The sequence below is a fragment of the Nothobranchius furzeri genome, chromosome 14 (assembly GCF_043380555.1).
Source record: "Nothobranchius furzeri strain GRZ-AD chromosome 14, NfurGRZ-RIMD1, whole genome shotgun sequence".
In the NCBI taxonomy this organism is placed as follows: domain Eukaryota; kingdom Metazoa; phylum Chordata; class Actinopteri; order Cyprinodontiformes; family Nothobranchiidae; genus Nothobranchius; species Nothobranchius furzeri.
In genome coordinates this window covers 59,449,016-59,470,591 of record NC_091754.1, presented here as the reverse complement: position 1 = coordinate 59,470,591, position 21,576 = coordinate 59,449,016, and the positions used below count along the sequence as shown (strand labels likewise).

General features: G+C 43.7%; 2 protein-coding genes and 1 non-coding gene across 3 annotated transcripts; 2 read left to right on the top strand and 1 right to left on the bottom strand.

Annotated features, from left to right (window-relative positions):
• Positions 1-6,341: 6,341 nt before the first annotated feature.
• LOC139062741 (repetitive organellar protein-like) lies at positions 6,342-8,408 on the bottom strand. The gene has a single exon (XM_070544405.1). The coding sequence runs from the start codon at positions 8,406-8,408 to the stop codon at positions 6,342-6,344; it is 2,067 nt and encodes a 688-aa protein (XP_070400506.1).
• A 2,510-nt stretch (positions 8,409-10,918) lies between these two features.
• Positions 10,919-18,619, top strand: snx15 (sorting nexin 15). Its single transcript, XM_015952382.3, has 7 exons — positions 10,919-11,143; positions 11,454-11,610; positions 11,854-11,969; positions 12,050-12,326; positions 12,407-12,580; positions 16,963-17,160; positions 18,110-18,619. The coding sequence occupies exons 1-7, from the start codon at positions 11,045-11,047 to the stop codon at positions 18,247-18,249; spliced, it is 1,161 nt and encodes a 386-aa protein (XP_015807868.3). The 5' UTR covers positions 10,919-11,044; the 3' UTR covers positions 18,250-18,619.
• trnal-aag (transfer RNA leucine (anticodon AAG)) lies at positions 17,947-18,028 on the top strand. Its single transcript has one exon. It is a non-coding gene; the product is annotated as a tRNA-Leu (tRNA).
• Positions 18,620-21,576: the final 2,957 nt, after the last annotated feature.

Genomic DNA, 21,576 nt, shown 5'->3' with positions numbered 1-21,576 from the left:
TCCCCCCTAAGAATCCCCCTTATGTGTCTCTTTGTGTTCCTCATGTGTCCCCTGGTCTTCAGCCCTCTAGATCATCCTTCCCAGGTCTTTTGTTCCTTCAGTCATCCCCAGCTCCTCCAGATGTCCCTTCACGTTCTGTGTCCTTGTAGCTCCAGCCCTTTTTGTCCCCAGCTCCCTCCTGGTTTTCATCATGTTCTCTTAGTCTCCCCACCATAGTTATCTTTGTGTGTGTGTGTGTGTGTGTGTGTGTGTGTGTGTGTGTGTGTGTGTGTGTGTGTGTGTGTGTGTGTGTGTGTGTGTGTGTGTGTGTGTGTGTGTGTGTGTGTGTGTGTGTGTGTGTGTGTGTCCTTCTCCAGCTAGGTGTGTGTGTGTGCCCTGATTAGTTATTGCTTTCACCTGATTCTCTCTCCACACAATTGCAGCCCATCTGCCTCCCATCATGCCCCAGTATATTTAAGCTTTCTGTGTCTCGTCCTTTCGGTCCATTTTTTGTGTCAGCGTTGTTTTTGTGCTCCATGTGAGCTTTTGTGCCTTGTCTATACAGGTGCTGGCCAGTAAATTAGAATATCATCAAAAGGTTGAAAATATTTCAGTAATTCCATTCAAAACGTGAAACTTGTACATTATATTCATGCAATGCACACAGACCAATGTATTTCCAATGTTCATTACATTTAAATTTGATATTCATAAGTGACAACTAATGAAAACTCCAAATTTGGTATCTCAAAAAATTAGAATATTCTGAAAAGGCTGAATATAGAAGACACCTGCTGCCACTCTAATCAGCTGATTTACTCAAAACACCTGCAAAGGCCTTTAAAAGGTCCCTCAGTCTTGTTTTGACGGCACCACAATCATGGGGAAGACTTCTGACTTAACAGCTGTCCAAAAGACAATCATTGACACCTTGCACAAGGAGGGCAAGACACAAAAGGTGATTGCTAAAGAAGCTGGCTGTTCGCAGAGCTCTGTGTCCAAGCACATTAACAGACAGGCGAAGGGACGGAAAAAATGTGGTAGAAAAAAGTGTACAAGCTCTAGGGATAACCGCACCCTGCAGAGAATTGTGACGACAAACCCATTCAAAAATGTGGGGGAGATCCACAAAGAGTGGACTGCAGCTGGAGTCAGCGCTTCAAGAACCACCACGAGGAGACTCATGAAAGACATGGGATTCAGGTGTCGCATTCCGTGTGTCAAGCCACTCTTGAACAAGAAACAGCGCAAGAAGCGTCTCGCCTGGGCCAAGGACAAAAAGGACTGGACTGATGCTGAGTGGTCCAAAGTTATGTTTTCTGATGAAAGCAAGTTCTGCATTTCCTTTGGAAATCAAGGACCCAGAGTCTGGAGGAAGAGCGGAGAAGCACAGAATCCACGTTGCATGAGGTCCAGTGTAAAGTTTCCACCATCAGTGATGGTGTGGGGTGCCATGTCATCTGCCGGTGTTGGCCCACTCCGTTTCCTGAGGTCCAGGGTCAATGCAGCCGTCTACCAGGAAGTTTTAGAGCACTTCATGCTTCCTGCTGCTGACCAACTTTATGGGGATGCAGACTTCACCTTTCAACAGGACTTGGCACCTGCACACAGTGCCAAAACCACCAGCACCTGGTTCAAGGACCATGGTATCCCTGTCCTTGATTGGCCAGCAAACTCACCTGACCTTAACCCCATAGAAAATCTATGGGGTATTGTGAAGCGGAGGATGCAATACGCTAGACCCAACAATGCAGAGGAGCTGAAGACGACTATCAGAGCAACCTGGGCTCTCATAACACCTGAGCAGTGCCACAGACTGATCGAGTCCATGCCACGCCGCATTACTGCAGTTATTGAGGCAAAAGGAGCCCCGACTAAGTATTGAGTGCTATACATGCACATTCTTTTCATGTTCATTCTTTTCAGTTGGCCAACATTAGAGAAACAAACATTTTTTCATTGGCCTTTAGAATATTCTAATTTTCTGAGATACCAGATTTGATGTTTTCATTGGTTGTCACCTATAAATATCAAAATTAAACGTAATAAACATTGGAAATACATTGGTCTGTGTGCATTGCATGAATATAATGTACAAGTTTCACGTTTTGAATGGAATTACTGAAATATTTTCAACCTTTTGATGATATTCTAATTTACTGGCCAGCACCTGTAATGTTTTGTGCTCTAAGTGAGCTTTTGTACCTCGCCTCTAGGTTTTGTGCTCTGTGTGAGCTTTCGCTCTCCTGATACTCAGGACTTTGGTTTTTGGCGTCCTGCCTTTTTGGATTTTTTTGTTCATTTCCTAAATAAAAAGGATTTTACTTTTATAAACTCCTGCCTCATGTCATCTGGGGTATCTGCATCTTGGGTCCTAACAATCTCCTCCTTGCTCTCAAGGTGACATGCATTTTTCTAAATTGGTATGTGGGTGGAGAAGGACTCTGAGGCAGAGTTGATGATTCCTTTAAAAACACTAAAACATGTGTCCTGTATCAGAGCTGAATGTGTGAAGTTTGTAGGCAAAAAAACGCATCAAAATTCAAGGAGTTAAGGTTGATTTAACATGCTGACACTTCAATGCCTCTGTCAAAAAGGGTGGGCTCGACCGATCCAAGATGGCGCCGCCCCCGCTCGTGATATTGTGACAAACGCGCAACTTTCCAAGAAGTGCTCAGCGGCACATCTGCCTCCAGTGTTCCCCAGGCTTTAAGATTTTAGGGATTGTGAGTTATCTAAAACTTAATTCCTATGAGTGCAGTTGTTATTATGGATATACTTAATTATAATTTCTATAGTAAAAACATAACTGCTGATGTCTTCATTTGCAATTTTGACTAATCAGAATACAATTAGTACTAGGTTAAATTAAACCAGAAAATTCCTAAAAAAATTTTAAAAAGGCACCGGCCACCTGGTAGTTTTTATGCAAATGTAAAAAATGTCACACACTCAAAGTTTGAAAGAGAAGCTCAATCTGCCCAAAACTGAGAAATAGTTTGAAGTTTTTGGCTAATATTTTCGTAATTGGTAAATCGGATTGCTTAGAAAAGTGACAGCACACCTCCCACAGCCGAGCCGCTCGTTTTGATGTACAGTAATCCCTCGTTTATCGCGGTAGACGCGTTCCAGACCTGGCCGCGATAGGTGAAAATCCGCGAAGTAGGGACTCCCAGCATGCCCCTCGCGGGGATTCCCTCCACGTCGCACCTACGTCACAAACCGCGGCTATAAACGGAAGTCGCCTTTCCAGCTCACCTCTCAGTCATCGTTTCTTCAGATTCATGATCAGAGTTTCCAACCTACCGATCCAACGAACTATCAGCTCACAGCAAGTTATCTTACTTACTTCTGGAAAGCCCGGCATTTCCGTGTCACTTCGTTGACGCTCGAACGCTCGGGGGTTTCCTAGATCAGCCGGCGTTTCACCGACGCTCTCACTTCCGCGTCTGTGAAACCACGCTCCTTATTGAATTATCGTATGATCACATTCTCTTTTTGTGGGTAAAACTCAAGGAAAAAATTTTTTTTAATTGTTTTTTTTTGTTTTATTACAAAAGTGCATTTTATGATGAAATTGATGAAAAAAACAAGAATTTCTTGATATTTCGCATAGAAAAATACCGCGAATCAGTGAAAAATACTGCGAATCTGCAAATTCCCCTGAAAAATGCTCCAAAGAAAAAATCCGCGAAGCAGCGAATCCGCCATGAACGAACCGCGTAGTAGCGAGGGATTACTGTATAATTTGTGGGGGTGCACGCAGCCGTTCGAGCAGCATCAACATCCACTGAAGAAGAAGAATATAGCCAATTAATGTCTAACAAAAAACGCCCTTTACTTTTCAAGAGGAAAGATTCACTTAATGAGAAGTTAAGAAATTGGAGACGTGAAAAAGCTAAACCTGGACGTTATGCAGAAGTTAGAGATGTTTGTGTTAGCTTACCTAGAGAGCGATTTGCAAGTTACATTTTTTTTCTAATTCATATAAAATGCTGTCCAGAAAATACTATTTAAATGCTTACTGTGGATATTTCGTTTGAAACTACACGAAGGCCAGTTTTTCTAGTAAAAAGTGGCCTTTCTCAGCAAAAATTCTAAAAACGCTTTTTTCTAAATCTGAACCTTTAAACACACGGACGGTGGGAGGTTTAAGGTAGAGAGGTCATGTCATCGAGTTCGTTTTGATGAACTATAGTTTACACAAACGTGTGTTCATTTTGTGTTAAACGTTTTTCGCAAATTATTTCACCATCGTAAGTCCCACGGCTGAGCCGCTCCTTTTGGGCCTTAGCCCAAACGCCACCTAAATATCGTTATTTTGAGTTGTTCACCCAAAGCTCATTATTTGGCCTCTACAGCATGTGGCCACTACTCTCCAGTCAGGAATTTTCTAGTTTCCATAATGTTCCTCAGACTTTTAAAACTAGGCTTGAAACTCTAAATCTTTGATAGCAAAATAACAAACGCCTGCATTTCTCATCAGCTTTTTTCAACCGGGGATAGTTTTCCTACATTAAATGGTTAGTTGGCGTTTTTCAACGAGCAGGTTCAAGTCTAGAGCGCCTCAACAATCTCTTTGGCTGATTTCCCGGTTTGTCCTCAGTTTTTAAATCGTCTTTTGTGTCAGTGACTAGTTGCAGTCGCCACTCTAAACCCCCAAATTCCACTACCTCCGCTCCGGTCCGCCCCCGCCTTCCGCAGCCGCTCGCTTCCGAACTCAATTTTTACTGGTACCCGCTCTACAACGGCTCCGCTCCGGTGCGGAGACCTGAGGTGCGCAAACAAGCATGCGCGGGATTTTCGAGATCTTTCGATACAGTCCGAGCAATAAACGCGGAAGTTAGATCCAAACACCCGTTGTGTGGGAGAAGCATCGGCATGAACTGTTTAATCTGCCCATCATTTGTGTTGAGAGATCAGCAGTGTTTGGATCAACAACGTGTGACTACTTTGATAGTAGAAACTGTATTTATGGCTTACTTTTGTGCATTTAAACTTCAGCCGCCATTGATAGTTGTTAAAAGTTGTTAAACCTGTGCATATGAAACAAAAAACGCCTTTTGTTTATCGATTTATTGTGAAATACGGAAGTTGTGCTCGCTCCTTTTCCTGTTGGGCCGTTGTGATTTCTGTCCATTTACTGCGGAGGTGCTCCGGCGTCCGGCGAAAATAGGATCGATTCTATTTTTGCCAGACGCCGGAACAGAGGGCGGCTCACGGTGCCGCACTGCCGGAGCACGGCCGCAGTAGTGGAATTGCTCTGATTGACTAGAACGGGACCGATTTTGCTCCGGCGTTCGTGTCGGAGCGGAGCGGAGGTAGTGGAATTTGGGGGTTAAGCAGCGCTGATTCCTTGCAGTTTACAATTTTGCTTTTTAAGGTCGTAATTTTCTGATCTCGGATCAAAAGTCTTACGATTCTTTATTTTCTACTCCATATAAAATGCTGTCCAGAAAATACTATTTAAATGCTTATTGTGGATATTTCGTTTGAAACTACACGAAGGCCAGTTTTTCTAGTAAAAAGTGGCCTTTCTCAGCAAAGCTTCTAAAAACGCTTTTTTCAACCGGGGATAGGGTTTTCCTACATTAAATGGTCAGTTGGCCTTCTTAGACGAGCAGGTTCAAGTGAAGGGCGCCTCAACAATCTCTTTGGCTGGTTTGGCTTTGGTTTGTCCTCAGCTTTTAATTTGTCTTCTGCGTCAGTGACTTGTTGCAGTCGCCACTCTAAAGCAGTGCTGATTCCTTGCAGTTTACAATTTTGCTTTTTAAAGAGCAAGTCACCCCCAAATAGACTATATTTTTCTGATAAACTATATAAATGCGTGTCTAATCGTGCTGCAGACACGTGTAGTCAATAGTTTGGCACTTTAGTGCATTTTAGTTAAAATTTAAATTTTCTGCCTGAAACTGTCAGAGTTGTGCCGTTGTCAGGTAAAAACTCTTCACTGCATTTGAATTTAAATCTGCCACCGCTATTGGCTAAGAGGTATGCTATGATGTAAACTGGTACATTATGATGTCACAGTGTTGTGAGTATGTGTATTTGTTAGTGGCTCCACCCTCTCGGTCTGCTAGGCAACAGCATTTGTTGCATTTTTCAAACATGAAGTGGGAGTGAAGTACGCTTCTTGTAAGGGGTGACTTGCTCTTTAAGGTCGTAATTTTCTGATCTCGGATCAAAAGTCTTACGATTCTTTATTTTCTACTCCATATAAAATGCTGTCCAGAAAATACTATTTAAATGCTTATTGTGGATATTTCGTTTGAAACTACACGAAGGCCAGTTTTTCTAGTAAAAAGTGGCCTTTCTCAGCAAAGCTTCTAAAAACGCTTTTTTCAACCGGGGATAGGGTTTTCCTACATTAAATGGTCAGTTGGCCTTCTTAGACGAGCAGGTTCAAGTGAAGGGCGCCTCAACAATCTCTTTGGCTGGTTTGGCTTTGGTTTGTCCTCAGCTTTTAATTTGTCTTCTGCGTCAGTGACTTGTTGCAGTCGCCACTCTAAAGCAGTGCTGATTCCTTGCAGTTTACAATTTTGCTTTTTAAGGTCGTTATTTTCTGCTCTCAGATCAAAAGTCTTGTGATTTTTTAACCTCAGTTCATGAATCATTTTCTCCTTTTCTTCTAGCTTAGTTGTAAAATCCTGATTAATTTGGCTAAGCTCTCTTCTAAGTTTGGTACACTCCAAACACTTTGTCTTGACAGGAATTTTGTCACGCATGCAGTCAATGTACATATTACCAAACACTACAGGTCTTTTTACAACATGGTTATGGCTTTCAAGTTCTCTGATTTGTTCAGCTTTATCCTCCACTAGGCGCTGAAATGTCTCCAACTTTCTTTTAGTCTCGGTTAGCTGCTCTTTGTGTTCTCGAATATGTTTTTCTTGAATCTCACTTCTCTGACATAGTTTCCGGTTTTCGTCCTCAACTCTTGCCAGAACAGATTCTGTGTGAGTGAGTGTTTGACGAACCGACTGAATATCTTCTTCAAATTTATTCTGTGAGATTTTTTCCTGCAACTTGAGATGTGAAATCTCTTGCTTCTGAGAGCTGTTGTCGCCTTTTACTTTTTGCAGCTCAGCGTAACACTGGTCTTTGTCAAATGACCATTTGTGTTTTTCTTGAAGAAGTTTCTCCCTTTCTTCACTCAAGAGTTTGATGTATTCTGTTGCTTTCGTCAAGCGCTGTTCCAGACAGCTGATTTGATTCATCAACTTTCTGTTTTGGTTGACGAGAATTACTTTTTGGATGCCAGTTTCGTTTGCCATATTTTTTGTGTCAACAAGTTCGCTATAAGTATATTCTTTCATCTTTTTCACTTCGTGGTCACACAGTTTCTTCTCGTTTTGGTAAGCTGTCCTAGTGTTCCTAAGTTCGTTTGTGAGCTGGTCGATTTTTGCTTCTTTCTTCACGTTTTCTTCAGATAAATGTTTAGCTGTTCTTTCGCTGTCTTTCAGCTTTTCAGAGACCTCTTTGTTGGTCTGCAGTAACGCCAAATTCTCTGCGGATAGCTTTTCATTACTCTCTTTCAGTTTATCGCATTTTTCAGTTAACTTATCGTTGCTCACCTTCAAGATGTCGACTTGGGCCTTTTCAGCTTGCAGATCGGCTCTAAAGACACGATTTTTATCCTCCGCCTGTTTCAAATCCCTTTGAACATTTCCAAGCCTGCTTACCTTGATATTATTTTCATGGATGTCTCTTTGTGTAGCATGTAAGGTTCTTTTTAATCCAATGATTTCTTTTTCCTTTTGTTTCAACACTCCTTCAATTTCTTCAATTTTTGTAACTTTCTTGTCGATTTCCTCTTTTAGCTTGACTAGTTCTGAAAAGTCTTTGTTTATGCCGCACCTGAGCAGGTCTACTTCTCTTTGAACTTTATTAGCTTGATGCTCAGCTGTTTTCTTGTCAGTTTTTAAAACATCAATCTGATCCTTTAGAGCCTTACACTCTCTTTCGCAGTCTAATTTCTCAGCTGCTAATTTCTTTATAAATATCCTGTCTGCCTCCTGTTTGGACTCGTAGTCAGTAACAACTGATTTATTTTCTTTCAGCTGGTTTTTGAAAATCAACTGTGCTTTGTCAAACTTTACATCGTACGCCATCTCCAGCTGTTTTTCTTTTCTCAAGAAATCCGTTTCTTGTTTTTTAATTCTAATCTCAAATCCAGCAACTTGCTGTTTCAAGTTCTGAATCGTTTGATTTTTCTCCTTAAGTTTATCCGACATCTCATTCTGACGTTTTTGCTGAACTTTTTTGTGAGTGTCATTGCGACAGATTTCTAAATCTTTTACAGTTTTTAAATGCTCTCTCTGTAGCTTTTTGTTTTCAGCGTTTAGTATTCTGATCTGTCTATTAAGTTGATCCACAGTCTTACGGCTGTCCCGTAATTGTGCTGTCAGGTCTTGTTTAAAAGTAGCCATGTTACCTCTGTACTCACGGGTGACGTCCTTTCCAACCGGGCCTCTTCGCTCAAATGAACTGTGACGCGTCTCTGTATGTAACAGTAGTAGTGATTACGTCACGCACACAAAGGAATGACGTCATAAACAAGCTATGATGGATGGAAGCTCCAAAACAACGCAGACGCGCAGCTGAAAACAACGCAGACGCGCAGTCTCTAAATGCGGTGTCATGGTGACATAGCAATCAGTGGTTGGGTTGTACGTGGACGTTTGTTGATTGTATGTTCGCTTTGTTTTCACTTTGTTATTATATATTAGAGTGGGCTACGTGTTTCCATGAATTCATAAAGATTCATAATCGGTAAAAGGTTTTTGTTCGTTCTGAGAAAACGTCCTACTTTGGCAAAACGACCTACCCGTAGGATAATTTTACGGTGTTTTACATGACACAAACCCCAACCAAAAAAAACAAACAAGTATCAACGTCAATAAAAAGTACTAATACTTACTACTTATCTATTTTCCTGCAAATATGACAACGGAGTAGCATTTCCCTTTTGTGTTGTGCGCATGCGCGCACATGCTCAGTAACAACAACGGGTAGGACTTTTTTTCTTTGTTGCTATTTTTTCAAAACTTTATTGAACAAGGTGAAAGTATACAAACAAATTGCATACAAAATTGAACAAAGAAGATGAAACCTATGCCAGGGGGTGTACTACAGAAATGTTACACACATCCAAATAAATTATAGGTAGTGCAAATAGTTATAGTTTTTAAAGCTTTTTTATTTAGCGATCCACTAATCAATTTTATGTAAGATAGAGTGTCACTATAATAGTGCTTGAAATTAGGTTTTTGGTTACTATACTTGCATTTGTGGAGATAGAATTTAGCTAGAATAATTAACAAATTTATAACAAAGTATACATCTTCCTTTCTGTGCTTGCGAAAAAAACAAAATACAACATTTTCCCGTTTTAAAACAAAGTCCTTGCAGAGCTGTCCGATAATAAATCTGCTAAAGTCTTTCCAAAACGTTGTAGCATGTGAACAGATCCAGAAGAGGTGCTGAACGGTCTCAGGGTGGCTTCCACAAAAACAGCAATTCACATCAATGTCCCTATTAAACTTTGTCATATAGTGATTAGCTGGTTAACACTTATGTAGTATTTTGAATGAAACTTCTTTGACCTTATTTGTCACCAAATACTTATTAGGAATGGTCCATACTCTTTTCCAACTGACGTCAGTGACAAAGGAATTCCAATAAAAAATCACATATGGAACAGATAAGGATTCTCTCTGAAATGAAGCACGGATATTCCTATTACTGTTTTTGTGCTCGATAAGACAAACTTTTCCCACGTATGTGTTCACGGGGTCGGGAGGAGAAATAGGCGGTACAACTGGTAGAACACCTTTAAAAAGCATTCTAACACCGATGGTAGTTGCAGCAAACAGTGTGGCATATTCTTTGGGAAATGCTGGAAATTTATATGTGTTTAGGAGTTCTGTGTAAGACATGAGCTGTCCATTAGTATTATACAACTGATTCACAAAAATTATCTGCTTCTCAACTCAATTAGAGAAAAACAATGACTTGTTTTTATACACTATGTTCCTGTTATTCCAGATCAAGTATGTATGGGGAGTAAAATTATGTTTATAAATCAGTGACCGGGCTAATAGAACTTGTTTGTGAAACATTGAAAGTTTTTCTGGCAGCTTTCCTACATTGTAGTCACAACCCAGGATAAAAGTTAGACCACCAAATTTAGAGAAGATATGGTGAAGAATAAAATTCCAAATGGAGACAGGATTTTTAAGAAAATGTTTTGTCCATTTAATTTTAAACGTGTAGTTTAAGGTAGTGAAGTCCAAGATATTGAGTCCTCCATGTTGATAGTCATTCATTTTTACACTCTTTCTAATGTAATGTGTTTTGTTTTTCCACAAGAAGTTGAAGAGCATTCGGTCAATTTCCCCACAAGTTCTGTTGTCCACATGCAGAGATGTGGCAGCATAAGTCAGGCGAGACAAACCTTCTGCTTAGGAGAGCAACACTCGTCCTCTTAAACTTAAATCTCTTTGTAACCACTGATTTAACTTAGATTGAGTTTTTTAATTATTGGAGAGAAATTAGAGGTAATTCTGTTTTTTTTATCTTTACAGATAATCAAGCCTAAATATGTTACTTCGTGTTGAATAGCTATATTACAAATACTATGATCATTACAATTGTTGATAGGTAATAAGTGACATTTGTTTAAATTTAATATGAATCCAGAAGCTTTTGAGAAGTCATCTAAAATTTTCAGGGCAATTGACACCTGACTAGCATTTTTAAGAAAAATGGTGGTATCATCTGCCAGCTGGCTGATGACAACCTCTCTGTCTGCTATGTTTATACCTTTCATAGGACTATTAGCAATATAAGAGGCGAGAATTTGGGCCCAAGGAGAACGGTCTATTGTAGTTTGCGACGTCGCTTCCATTATACGTCATCGCGTTTTGCGGACGTACCCAACCAGGAAGTGTCCGTGGCGCGTAGTAACTGAAGCAGCATCACAACAGAGCGCGTCTCCACGATTTCGGACTGGTTCCGTTGTGGTTCTGAGTTTTATTTAGTCAGAACCGAACCGACAGAGAACATGTCGAGGAAAGTCAGCGAAGACTATTATCGCTTCTTTACGGTGACTGACCCGCGGACACACGAGAAGGGGCACACCGAGTACCGAGTGTCAGCCCGGGTTAGTTTCTGCTCTTTATCCTTTTATCTGCCGTTTCGGGGACTGTAGTTACACTGTAATTAACTCTAATAACGCTAAATGGAGTTTCTGACACCATTTACGTTTGTAACAGAACAGAAAAACAAGTTACCTGAGTAAAACAGACAGATATCCGATCCGTGCTCAGATATGAAAACAAACAGCGGATCCTTTAGCAGAGCCAGCGAGGCTAACACAGAGAGAACTCGTGACTGAGCTCCTGATCCCTCATGACCTCTTTAATGCTCTGGAGCAGAAAGGATCCATCTTCACTTCTGAATGTGTTTGGCAGTTTGTGTCCAAGCGTCATCCCGAAGACGTGAAGGAGGTGGTGGTGTGGAAGAGGTTCTCAGAGCTGAAGAAGCTCCACGGAGAGCTGGTCTACACGCACAGGAACCTGTTCAGGAGGCACGAGGACTTCCCAGCTTTCCCACGAGCGCAGGTGTTTGGTACGTGGAGCGAGGACGGTTACAAGCAGCGGACTGGTTTCATTCAGAGCTGCGTCAGGATCAGACAGAAGGGCTGCTTGCTCCTGTCGGTCTGCCGCCATCGTTCTTGTGACATCTCCCCCTCTGTGGTAACCAAAGGGGAAGTTTGTAGGTGGAGATGGAAAATGCGGCTCTGAAAGAGTAAACACTAGCTTAGTAGGTCGTCTATCTACAGTTCATCAACCCTTCCTTTGTTTGCTCCAGGAAGGTTTGACGAAGCTGTGATTGAGGAGAGGAGGAAGGCGGCAGAAGCCATGCTTCTGTTCACCGCCAGCATACCCGCGCTCTACAACAGCCCACAGCTCAAGGACTTCTTCGGGGTGAGGAGGGCAAAATAAACTAGTCTCTCATAGAAATGCTGTACTGTGACTGTTGTCATGTCACTTCTCCCTTCCTCCAGGGTGGAGAAGTCACTAGACCGCTTGATTCCTCTCCCCTGTCCCTGGGTGGGGCTCTCCCTCCCCCGCTTATCCCCCTGCCCAAGCGGAGAGCCTCAGACTGTGAGCCTGCTGAAGAGGAGGAGGGCAGAGAGGCGCCCACCTTACCCCAGGACCTGGGCACCAACATCAGCCTAGTGGTGGGGGAACCGGAGCTAGCTGCTGAGGCCTACAGCGAGGTGGAGAGATGTCCCAGAGAAGAAGAAGAAGATGTTAGCGACGCAGAACCAGAAGATCGGGGTATAGATGTTAGAATGCGTAGAAATCTTTTCTTTCTTGTCTTGTCGTTTTCACCTGTTTGTTCTCGTTTCGTGCTCCAGCTTCCTCCCCCGAGCCGTCTCCAGTGAGACTCCATCGATCAGCAGCGGCTCAAGAGGAGTTTGACTCTCTGTTTGACGGTTTGGAGGAAGACCGGGCCCTGTCCTCCAAGGACGAGGGACCCCCTCCCCTCTCAGATAACGACCTGGCTGTCTTTGATCCCTGCTATAAACAAGGTGGACAAACATTTACTTTAGTAAACAAACGTTACGCTTTTCCACACCTCCATTAGTTAATGTGAACAACTTGAGGCCGTTTCATATCCTAACGTTGCCTTTTCCAGCACCGGTCTTGTTTTCTTTACTTCCTGTAACTTTTGCCTTCATGACTCCTGAGCAGTGATGGGAGTAACGCTGTTTAAGTATAACGGCGTAACTAACGGCGTTCTTTTTTAGGTAAGGGAATAATCTAATTAATTACTTCTCCCACCGTTGCACCGCCGTTACCGTTACTGGGGACGGGAGGTTGTGCGTTACTATGTGCTTGTCGAACGCTGAGCAGCAGTGTGAGGCTTTCTGACCGCCACACTTCAGCTGCAGCCAGGGAGAGAGAGGTGTCGGTAAGGCGCTTACAAACACGATGATGATTGGCCGGGTGGGCGGAGACCCTCACGGTCTCAGTCTCTGCCTGCTGTAGACACAACAGAGCAGTGATGGGAGTAACGCCGTTTAAAATAACCGCGTTACTAAAAAAAAATATTTCTTTCAGTAACGAGCAAACTAATTAATTACCGTCTTCTTTTATCAAACGTGGTTTCTGTTACTGATAAGGAAATGCGTGCGTTAAGCAGCGCGGTGTGTTGAAGCTGTCATCAGCTGATCAGGAGCTAAAGAGGCAGATGTTTTCATCCAAGAGCATCACGGCCGTGAAGAACGAGGAAGACGTGATGAATATCTACGGCTGCAGGTGTGGATCTTCTTAGCGTGACAGCGGGACGTCCTGAAGGTCCGCTCACCTGTTCACCGCTCAGACGTCCTGATCTTCTACCTTCCTAGATCATCCAGCTGTAACCTGTTCCTGATCATGTCTTTAGTCCCGCTGTAACACTGATGCATCAGTCTCAGACGTCATGGAGCTCAGGTGTTATTAGAACTACCTGTGTGTGTTACCACCCAGCTTCAGCTCTTCTGTGGTTGGGTCTGACCCACGTTAGTAAATGTGAGTCCTCCATCAGGCTTGTGCCTCTTCACGTGTCATTTTAAAGGATTTTAAATTTAAAGTTAAAGTCCAACTAGTGGACACACACACAGGTGTGTGTGCAAAATTTGTTCTCCGCATTTGACCCATCCCCTGGGGGAGCGGTGAGCTGCAGACACAGCCGCGCTCGGGAACCATTTGGTGGTTTAACCCCCCAATCCAACCCCTTAATGCTGAGTGTCAAGCAGGGAGGCATTGGGTCCCATTTTTTCAAAGTCTTTGGATTGACCCGACCAGGAATTGAACCCCTGATCTCCCAGTCTCAGGGCGGACACTCTACCACTAGGCCACTGAGAAAGGTTAATTTATTTATTTATTTAACCGTTACTAGACTAGCAGCAACAGAAATGCTACTAAAACACACAATTATGTGAAGCTGGAAAAATTAAACTACTGTACAAAATTACATTCATTTCTGTAATTTAACTAGACTGAGAGACCATTTAAAGGCTCGGGAACCTTTACAGGTGTTTCTATTTGCAGTTTTAAATGTTAGCTGATTGGGGTCTTGTTAGATATCACACAGAGACCTTTTAATAGTCTAGATTAGTGTAATGCTCCTGTTAGTAGTTCCTCCTGTTAAGTGCTTATTTATTTTTATAATTATTCAGGTTTATAAAAAACATTTGGACACTTTATTATGCTCCAGTCATTAGTTATTAATATTTCACTATTGTAGTCATTTATAGTAAATTAAGTAAGTTCAATTAACCAATTTTTCTTGTATTCTTTAATGAAAAAAGTAACTAAGTAGTTATTTTTCTTGGTAAGTAGTTACTTTTATAATCTCGTAACTCCGTTAGTAACGGAGTTACTTTTTTGACAAAGTAATCAGTAACTATAACTAATTACTTTTTAAAAGTAACTTTCCCAACACTGCTCCCGACCCGGTTCTGCTCTTTGTGGGTTTGTTCTTACACAGACTCTTCTGTTAATGGGCTGGACTTCCTTTTACCTTCAGAACCAGCTCACATCTTCATGTCATAGATCCACAGAGGTGCTGGAAACCTCCCTCTGAGGTTCTGGTCCATAAAGATATGACAGCATCACACAGCTCCATCCATGATGAGAACCTCCAGTTCCACCACATCTCACAGGTTCTGGACTGGACTGAGATCAGGTGACTGTGGAGGTCTCTGGAGTCCAGGGAGCTCGTGGTCATGTTCTAGAAACCAGTTAGAGATGATCTGAGCTTTGTGACGTGGTGCATGATCCTGCTGGAAGTAGCCTTCAGAAGATGAGTCCGTGTGGTCATAAAGGGATGGTCAGCAACAATACTCAGGTGGTGCTGGGGGGGGGGGGGGGGACCAGAACCTGGTGTTCTGGTCCCCCCCAGCACACCAGGACCATCTGAATGTTGCAGCAGAAAAATGAGTCTCTCTCTCTCTCTCTCTCTCTCCCTCTCTCTCTCTCTCTCTGTCTCTCTCTCTGTCTCTTTCTCTCTCACTGTCTCTCTTTCTCTCTCACTGTCTGTCTCTGTCTCTCTCTCTTTCTCTCACTGTCTCTCTCTCTCACTGTCTGTCTCTGTCTCTCTTTCTCTCTCTCTTTCTCTCTCTCACTGTCTCTCTTTCTCTCTCACTGTCTGTCTCTGTCTCTCTCTCTGTCTCTCTCTGTCTCTCTCTCTTTCTCTCTCTCACTGTCTCTCTTTCTCTCTCACTGTCTGTCTCTGTCTCTCTCTGTCTCTCTCTCTTTCTCTCTTTCTCTCTCTCTCACTGTCTCTCTTTCTCACTGTCTGTCTCTGTCTCTCTCTCTCTCTCTCTCTCTCTCTCTGTCTGTCTCTGTCTCTCTCTGTCTCTCTCTCTTTCTCTCTCTCACTGTCTCTCTTTCTCTCTCACTGTCTGTCTCTCACTGTCTCTCTTTCTCTCTCACTGTCTGTCTCTCTCTGTCTCTCTCTCTCTCTCACTGTCTGTCTCTCTCTCTGTCTCTCTGTCTGTCTCTGTCTCACTCTCTCTCTCACTCACTCTCACTCTCTCACTCTCTCTGTCTCTTTCTCTCTCTCACTGTCTGTCTCTCTCTGTCTCTCTCTCTCTCTCTCACTGTCTGTCTCTCTCTGTCTCTCTCTCTCTCTCACTGTCTGTCTCTCTCTCTGTCTCTCTGTCTCTCTCTCTGTCTCTCTCTCTCACTGTCTGTCTCTCTCTGTCTCTCTCTCTCTCTCACTGTCTGTCTCTCTCTCTGTCTCTCTGTCTCTCTCTCTGTCTCTCTCTCTCTCTGTCTCTCTCTCTGTCTCTGTCTCACTCTCTCTCTCACTCTCTCTCTCACTCACTCTCACTCTCTCTGTCTCTCTCTCTGTCTCTCTGTCTCTCTCTCTGTCTCTCTCTCTCTCTGTCTCTCTCTCTGTCTCTGTCTCACTCTCTCTCTCACTCTCTCTCTCACTCACTCTCACTCTCTGTCTCTTTCTCTCACTCTCTCTGTCTCTCTCTCTTTCTCTCTCTCTCTCTCTCTCACTGTCTCTCTTTCTCTCTCACTGTCTGTCTCTGTCTCTCTCTCTCTCTCTCTCTCTGTCTGTCTCTGTCTCTCTCTGTCTCTGTCTCTCTCTCTGTCTCTGTCTCACTCTCTCTCTCACTCTCTCTCTCACTCACTCTCACTCTCTCACTCTCTCTGTCTCTTTCTCTCTCTCACTGTCTGTCTCTCTCTGTCTCTCTCTCTCTCTCACTGTCTGTCTCTCTCTGTCTCTCTCTCTCTCTCACTGTCTGTCTCTCTCTCTGTCTCTCTGTCTCTCTCTCTGTCTCTGTCTCACTCTCTCTCTCACTCACTCTCACTCTCTCTGTCTCTTTCTCTCACTCTCTCTGTCTCTCTCTCTCACTCACTCTCTCACTCACTCTCTTTCTCTTTCTCTCTCTCTCTCTTTCACTCACTCTCTCTGTCTCTCTCTCTCACTCTCACTCACTCTCTCACTCTCACTCACTCACTCTCTCACTCACTCACTCTCTCTCTCTGTGTCTCTCTGTCTCTCTCTCTCTCTCTCTCTCTCTCTCTCTCTCTCTCTCTCTCACTCTCTCTCTCTCTCTGTCTCTCTCTCTCTCTGTCTCTCTCTCTCTCTGTCTCTCTCTTCTAGAACCCGTCTGTCTGGTCTTCTCTGACCTTTTGTAGACACAACCGTTGCCCTCTGGACATTTTCTGTGTTTGCTCCGTAAACCCTGATCATGGCTGGGGGTGAAAATCCCAGTAGGTCAGCAGTTTCTGGGACACCGACCAGCTTGTCTGGTACCAACATCCATGCCACATGCAGTCGTCAGTGGCTCCGTGTTTTAGTTCTTCAGTGAACCAGTTTAACCTCTGGGACCAGATGGTGTCCTCCTGTCGAAGGAGCGATGATAATCTTAGAAATCAGACCAAATGTGATCCTTGTTTTCCGTCTCAGACAGATCCGGTTCCTCCACTGACCACTCAGAGCTGTTCTCTCTGCCGCCGGCCAGTCTGAGCGGAGCCGACGCGGACTACCTGAACCACGCAGCCAGAGCGCTGACGGCTGCCATGGACAAGGAGAAGGAGGGGGACTTTAGAGGTGCCATCCGTGGCTACAGGACAGCCGTGGACTTGCTGATCACCGGAGTTCAGGGTAAAGAGACAAGATGGATAGAGATGATAGATTTATAGCAAACAGGACGGATGAATTGAACCGTGTCTTTCTGTCTAATCCGCCGCGTTGATCGGGAAATAATTCATCCAGCTTCTGCAGCGACGGTGCCCTGTGCGTAAACTCTTCCATGTATTTCAGTTTAATAAAGTGTTTCTCAGTTCTTTTCTGTTGCTTATGCTGAGCCCTGCTGCCACCTAGTGGCTGCTGGTGGTTTAGCGTTCCAGCATGAAGGAAATCTGCTAAGAATAATGGATCCTCCTGCCTCTTGCCCCGCTCCTAACACCCCCCCAGGGGGGTGTGCCCCTCAAAATGGGAAACAGCGGTGTTTAACCTGATGCTTCACCTAATGAAATCATCACAGTCACATAGAAAAGCCCTCAAATAGAGTCCAAGCTGATGGTAACACTGATATTTAGTGTTGGCCTGTGATTTGTTTAGTTACGAGTAGATCCGGCGTTTGGGGCAAACACGAGAACCGTCCAGTTTAAAGCTGCTGTGACAGACAGCAGGTGGTATTTCCGTCTTTCACAGGTAATAAAAACAAACGTATGGCATCAGATTACTGAAGGTTTTCTTTTAGCGCTACCAAATAATTAGGTGTACCCCTAAAATAAAAGGAATAAAGACAATTCAGGTTTTATTCATCAGGAATGTTCTGATTGGTTATCTGTGAGCAGGCTGACCCTCTTCTCCCTTCAGACCTTTATTTAGACTCCCCCCTCCCCCGGCCGAACCTGTTTGGTAAACATCTGCTAGCTGTCATGCGGTAGCGTGGCCGAGCGGTCTAAGGCGCTGGATTAAGGCTCCAGTCTCTCCGGGGGCGTGGGTTCGAATCCCACCGCTGCCAAGAACCTCTTTTAGCTCTCCAGAAATAGAAAACACAAACAGTTGATGAGAAAAGTATGTTTTTTATTTTTTTTGCCTGCAGGAGACGCTGATCCAGTTCGTAGGGAGGCTGTGATGAGAAGGACGGCTCAGTACCTAAAGCACGCTGAGAGGCTTGTCGACACTCACTCCTCTCCCAGTCACACCAACTCAGCTACACACTCGCATACACACAGCCCGTAGACGCACACACACACACACACACACACACACACACACACACACACACACACACACACACACACACACACACACACACACACACACACACACACACACACACACACACACACACACTAAAACCAAACAGCTCAGGTTTGTGGTGCACATAATTACCCAGACGATGCTACAGTTCGAAGAGCACAACCGTAGGAGCACTGATACACACCCCTGAGGTACGCACTACTCTGCACACGGGTTCCACAAGTATGAAGAAGCGTAACGAAACAAACATCTTTCTTGTCTTTATCTTCCTTTTGTAACGTACTGTTATTATAATACTCTGGTTTGCATTTTGCACAATGTTTTGTGAATAAATATGATTTTAATTTAAGTTCATCCCTTGTACTTTACTTATGTTTTGAAAAAACAAACAAACAATCCAAATCAATTTGAAACAAAGCAGAAAACTGAAATTTTTTTTTCAGAGGACACCATCTAGAGGCTGAAAAATGTACTACATCTTAATCCACCTCCCTGCTTCTATGACAGGAGTATTCAATTCTGGGCCTGGGGGTCCAGTATCCAGCACATTTTAGTTTGAACTGTGTTTCAACGCACCTGGTTTCAATCAGCAGGCTTCTGCAGAGCCTGATGAGCTGCTGAACAGGTGAATCAAGTGTGTTGAATCAGAGAAACCACTAAAATGTCCTGTTTTATAGTTATTCTCACGTTATGCTGTATATTTTAAAGACTTACTCCATAAATGTTGCCAACATCATCTGTTTATACGTCTACAAACAAGCGTGCACTCTTAATGCCTAACACTATCAGCTCAGGTCAACTTGTATGAGGTTTGGGAAGGGTGGGGGGTTCTTAGCAACAAAATAATGTATTGCCTACATTAAATCATGGTACAGGGCAATATGACCTAAAATCAATATCACGATATATTGAGGATTTCATCTCGATAACGATAAATGGACGATAACTTCAGGTAGGCGCAGAAACAAAAGTTGTCCACTAGATGGGGCTGTCAAGTGTTTTAGTTGAGTCACATTTTTATGTGACTCAAGGTGGTACAGCTTCTTAAACCTACACACATCTTTACATTTATACATTTCTGATTACAAATGTGTTTATTTGCTTTTGTATGTTCTAATTTTAAACTTAATTTCTTTTAAAAGTTCAAAAATTCTAAATAGATGACAAGAACACCACTTTGTATCATGCAAAATACGGTTTCATGATTTCTGGGTATGATGTTTATGTATTTAGCAGACGCTTTTGTCCAAAGCGACTTACAAGTGATAATCGGCATGTTGCCCTTGAGGCTAACAACAACAATAACAACAACAACTTGACATCAGTCATGGAGAGGAGGGAACAAGGAGTGGATACTAGAGAGGGGGGGACGGGTGAAGGGAGGGTGCTAGTTTAGAAGATGCTCTCTGAAGAGCAGGGTCTTCAGGAGTTTCTTGAAAATAGAAAAGGAAGCCCCTGTTCTGGTAGTGCTTGGTAGGTCATTCCACATTTGTGGAACGATGCATGAGAAGAGTCTGGATTGTCCTGAGCGTGGTGTAGGCACTGCTAGCCGACGATCCTGTGATGACCGGAGCGGCCAGGCCGAGACGTAAGCCTTTGCAAGAGGATTCAGGTAGATGGGAGCCGTACCATCTCGGACTTTGTATGCTAGTGTTAGCAATTTGAATTTGATGCGTGCTGCTAGCGGTAGCCAGTGGAGCTCAATGAACAGAGGGGTGAAGTGTGCTCTTTTTGGCTGATTGAAGACCAGACGCGCCGCTGCGTTCTGAACCATTTGAAGAGGTCTCACAGTACAGCCTGGAAGACCAGTTAGAAGAGCATTGCAGTAATCGAGGCGGGAGATGACAGTAGATTGCACCAGGAGCTGGGTGGCATGTTGTGTCAGGTATGGTCTGATCTTTCGTATGTTATACAGCGCAAAGCGGCATGAACGAGCAACAGAGGCAACATCAATCACAACACTCAGATTTCGAACTGCCTTTGAAGGAACCAGAGATAGGAAGTAATTCTGGATTGAGATATTGTGCTGTATGGATGGTTTTGCTGGGATGACCAGTAATTCAGTTTAGAGAGGTTGAGTTGGAGATGGTGGGATTTCATCCATTTTGATTTGTCAGAGAGACAGTTTGATATTCGTGCAGAGACAGCGTGGTCGTCCGGTGGAAATGACAGATAGAGCTGGGTGTCGTCTGCATAGCAGTGGTAGGAGAAGCCATGTGATCGAATGATCTCACCCAGTGAGGTGGTGTATATGGCAAAGAGAAGAGGTCCTAGTACAGAGTAGGGCTGCAACAAATGATTATTTGGATAATTGATGAATCGGATGGGGTCTCAACACGATTAATCAATTAATCGGATTACATAGGGACATTTTTAAAAACTGCTAGGGAAACGTTATTTCTCTCATTCCTTCGTTTTATTAAACACAACATTATTAGAAAACAGTTCAATTGCAGAAAAACAACATGCCATCACCTAAATTGTCTTATAAGGTGTATAGACAGAGACCCTAAGCTACATCTATCTGTGACCTAAAATGCTTGGTCCAAGTTAAACAGCTTAAAGAGCAAGTCAACCCCTACCAGAGTCTAACTCCACTCCCACTTCATGTTTGAAAAATGCAACACATGCTGTTGCCTGGCAGACCGAGAGGGCGGAGCCGCTAACAAATACACACACACTCACCCCGGCTTTCTACAGGAGCCGTCAGCAGCACGTTACTGCAGCAGCACGTCATAGCTGCTGATAGGAACCGCTGTGGTCAACAGAACCTTTTCCACCGGAGCCGTCGGCAGCCGTCAGCAGCGAGAGTCGGCCGCGTCTCAGGAGCAGCATGTCGCGGCCTTTACGCGCCGGTTCTATTTTCTACGCGCGACGCCTCTGAAACGGGTCAAGTTCGACATTTTTGGGGAAGGAAAGACAGGAAATCTGACGCGGAAATGGAGAGAAGCTACCGAGATTTTCAGAATAAAGAACGTACTGCCTTCCGGTTGTTTTACTTTTAAAAAAGGTTACTAGCTGTGCGTCCCCGTGAGAAGTTATCACATAGCTAGCGGTCTCCTTTGTTTTTCAGGTCCGTATTGGCGATTATAAAACGGACAGAACATAAAACACAAACCATGTTGTAGTTTTCTCCTGCTTGTTGTTGTGTTTACTGACGAAGTCACTCGTGTGACTTCGTGCTCGGTCGGTGACAGCTGCTCCCCTGCTGCTTCGCGTCTCGTGGGAAGAGCCAAGCAGCAGCTTACGCGAGCAAGACGTGCTGCTGCAGTAACGTGCTGCTGACGGCTCCCGTGGAAACCCGGG

Coding starts and splice junctions, on each gene's coding strand:
- LOC139062741 (XM_070544405.1), bottom strand. CDS start 8,408: ATGGCTACTTTTAAACAAGACCTGACAGCACAATTACGGGACAGCCGT.
- snx15 (XM_015952382.3), top strand. CDS start 11,045: ATGTCGAGGAAAGTCAGCGAAGACTATTATCGCTTCTTTACGGTGACT. Junction 11,970..12,049: donor AGCTCAAGGACTTCTTCGGG/GTGAGGAGGGCA, acceptor CCCTTCCTCCAG/GGTGGAGAAGTCACTAGACC. Junction 12,327..12,406: donor CGCAGAACCAGAAGATCGGG/GTATAGATGTTA, acceptor TTCGTGCTCCAG/CTTCCTCCCCCGAGCCGTCT.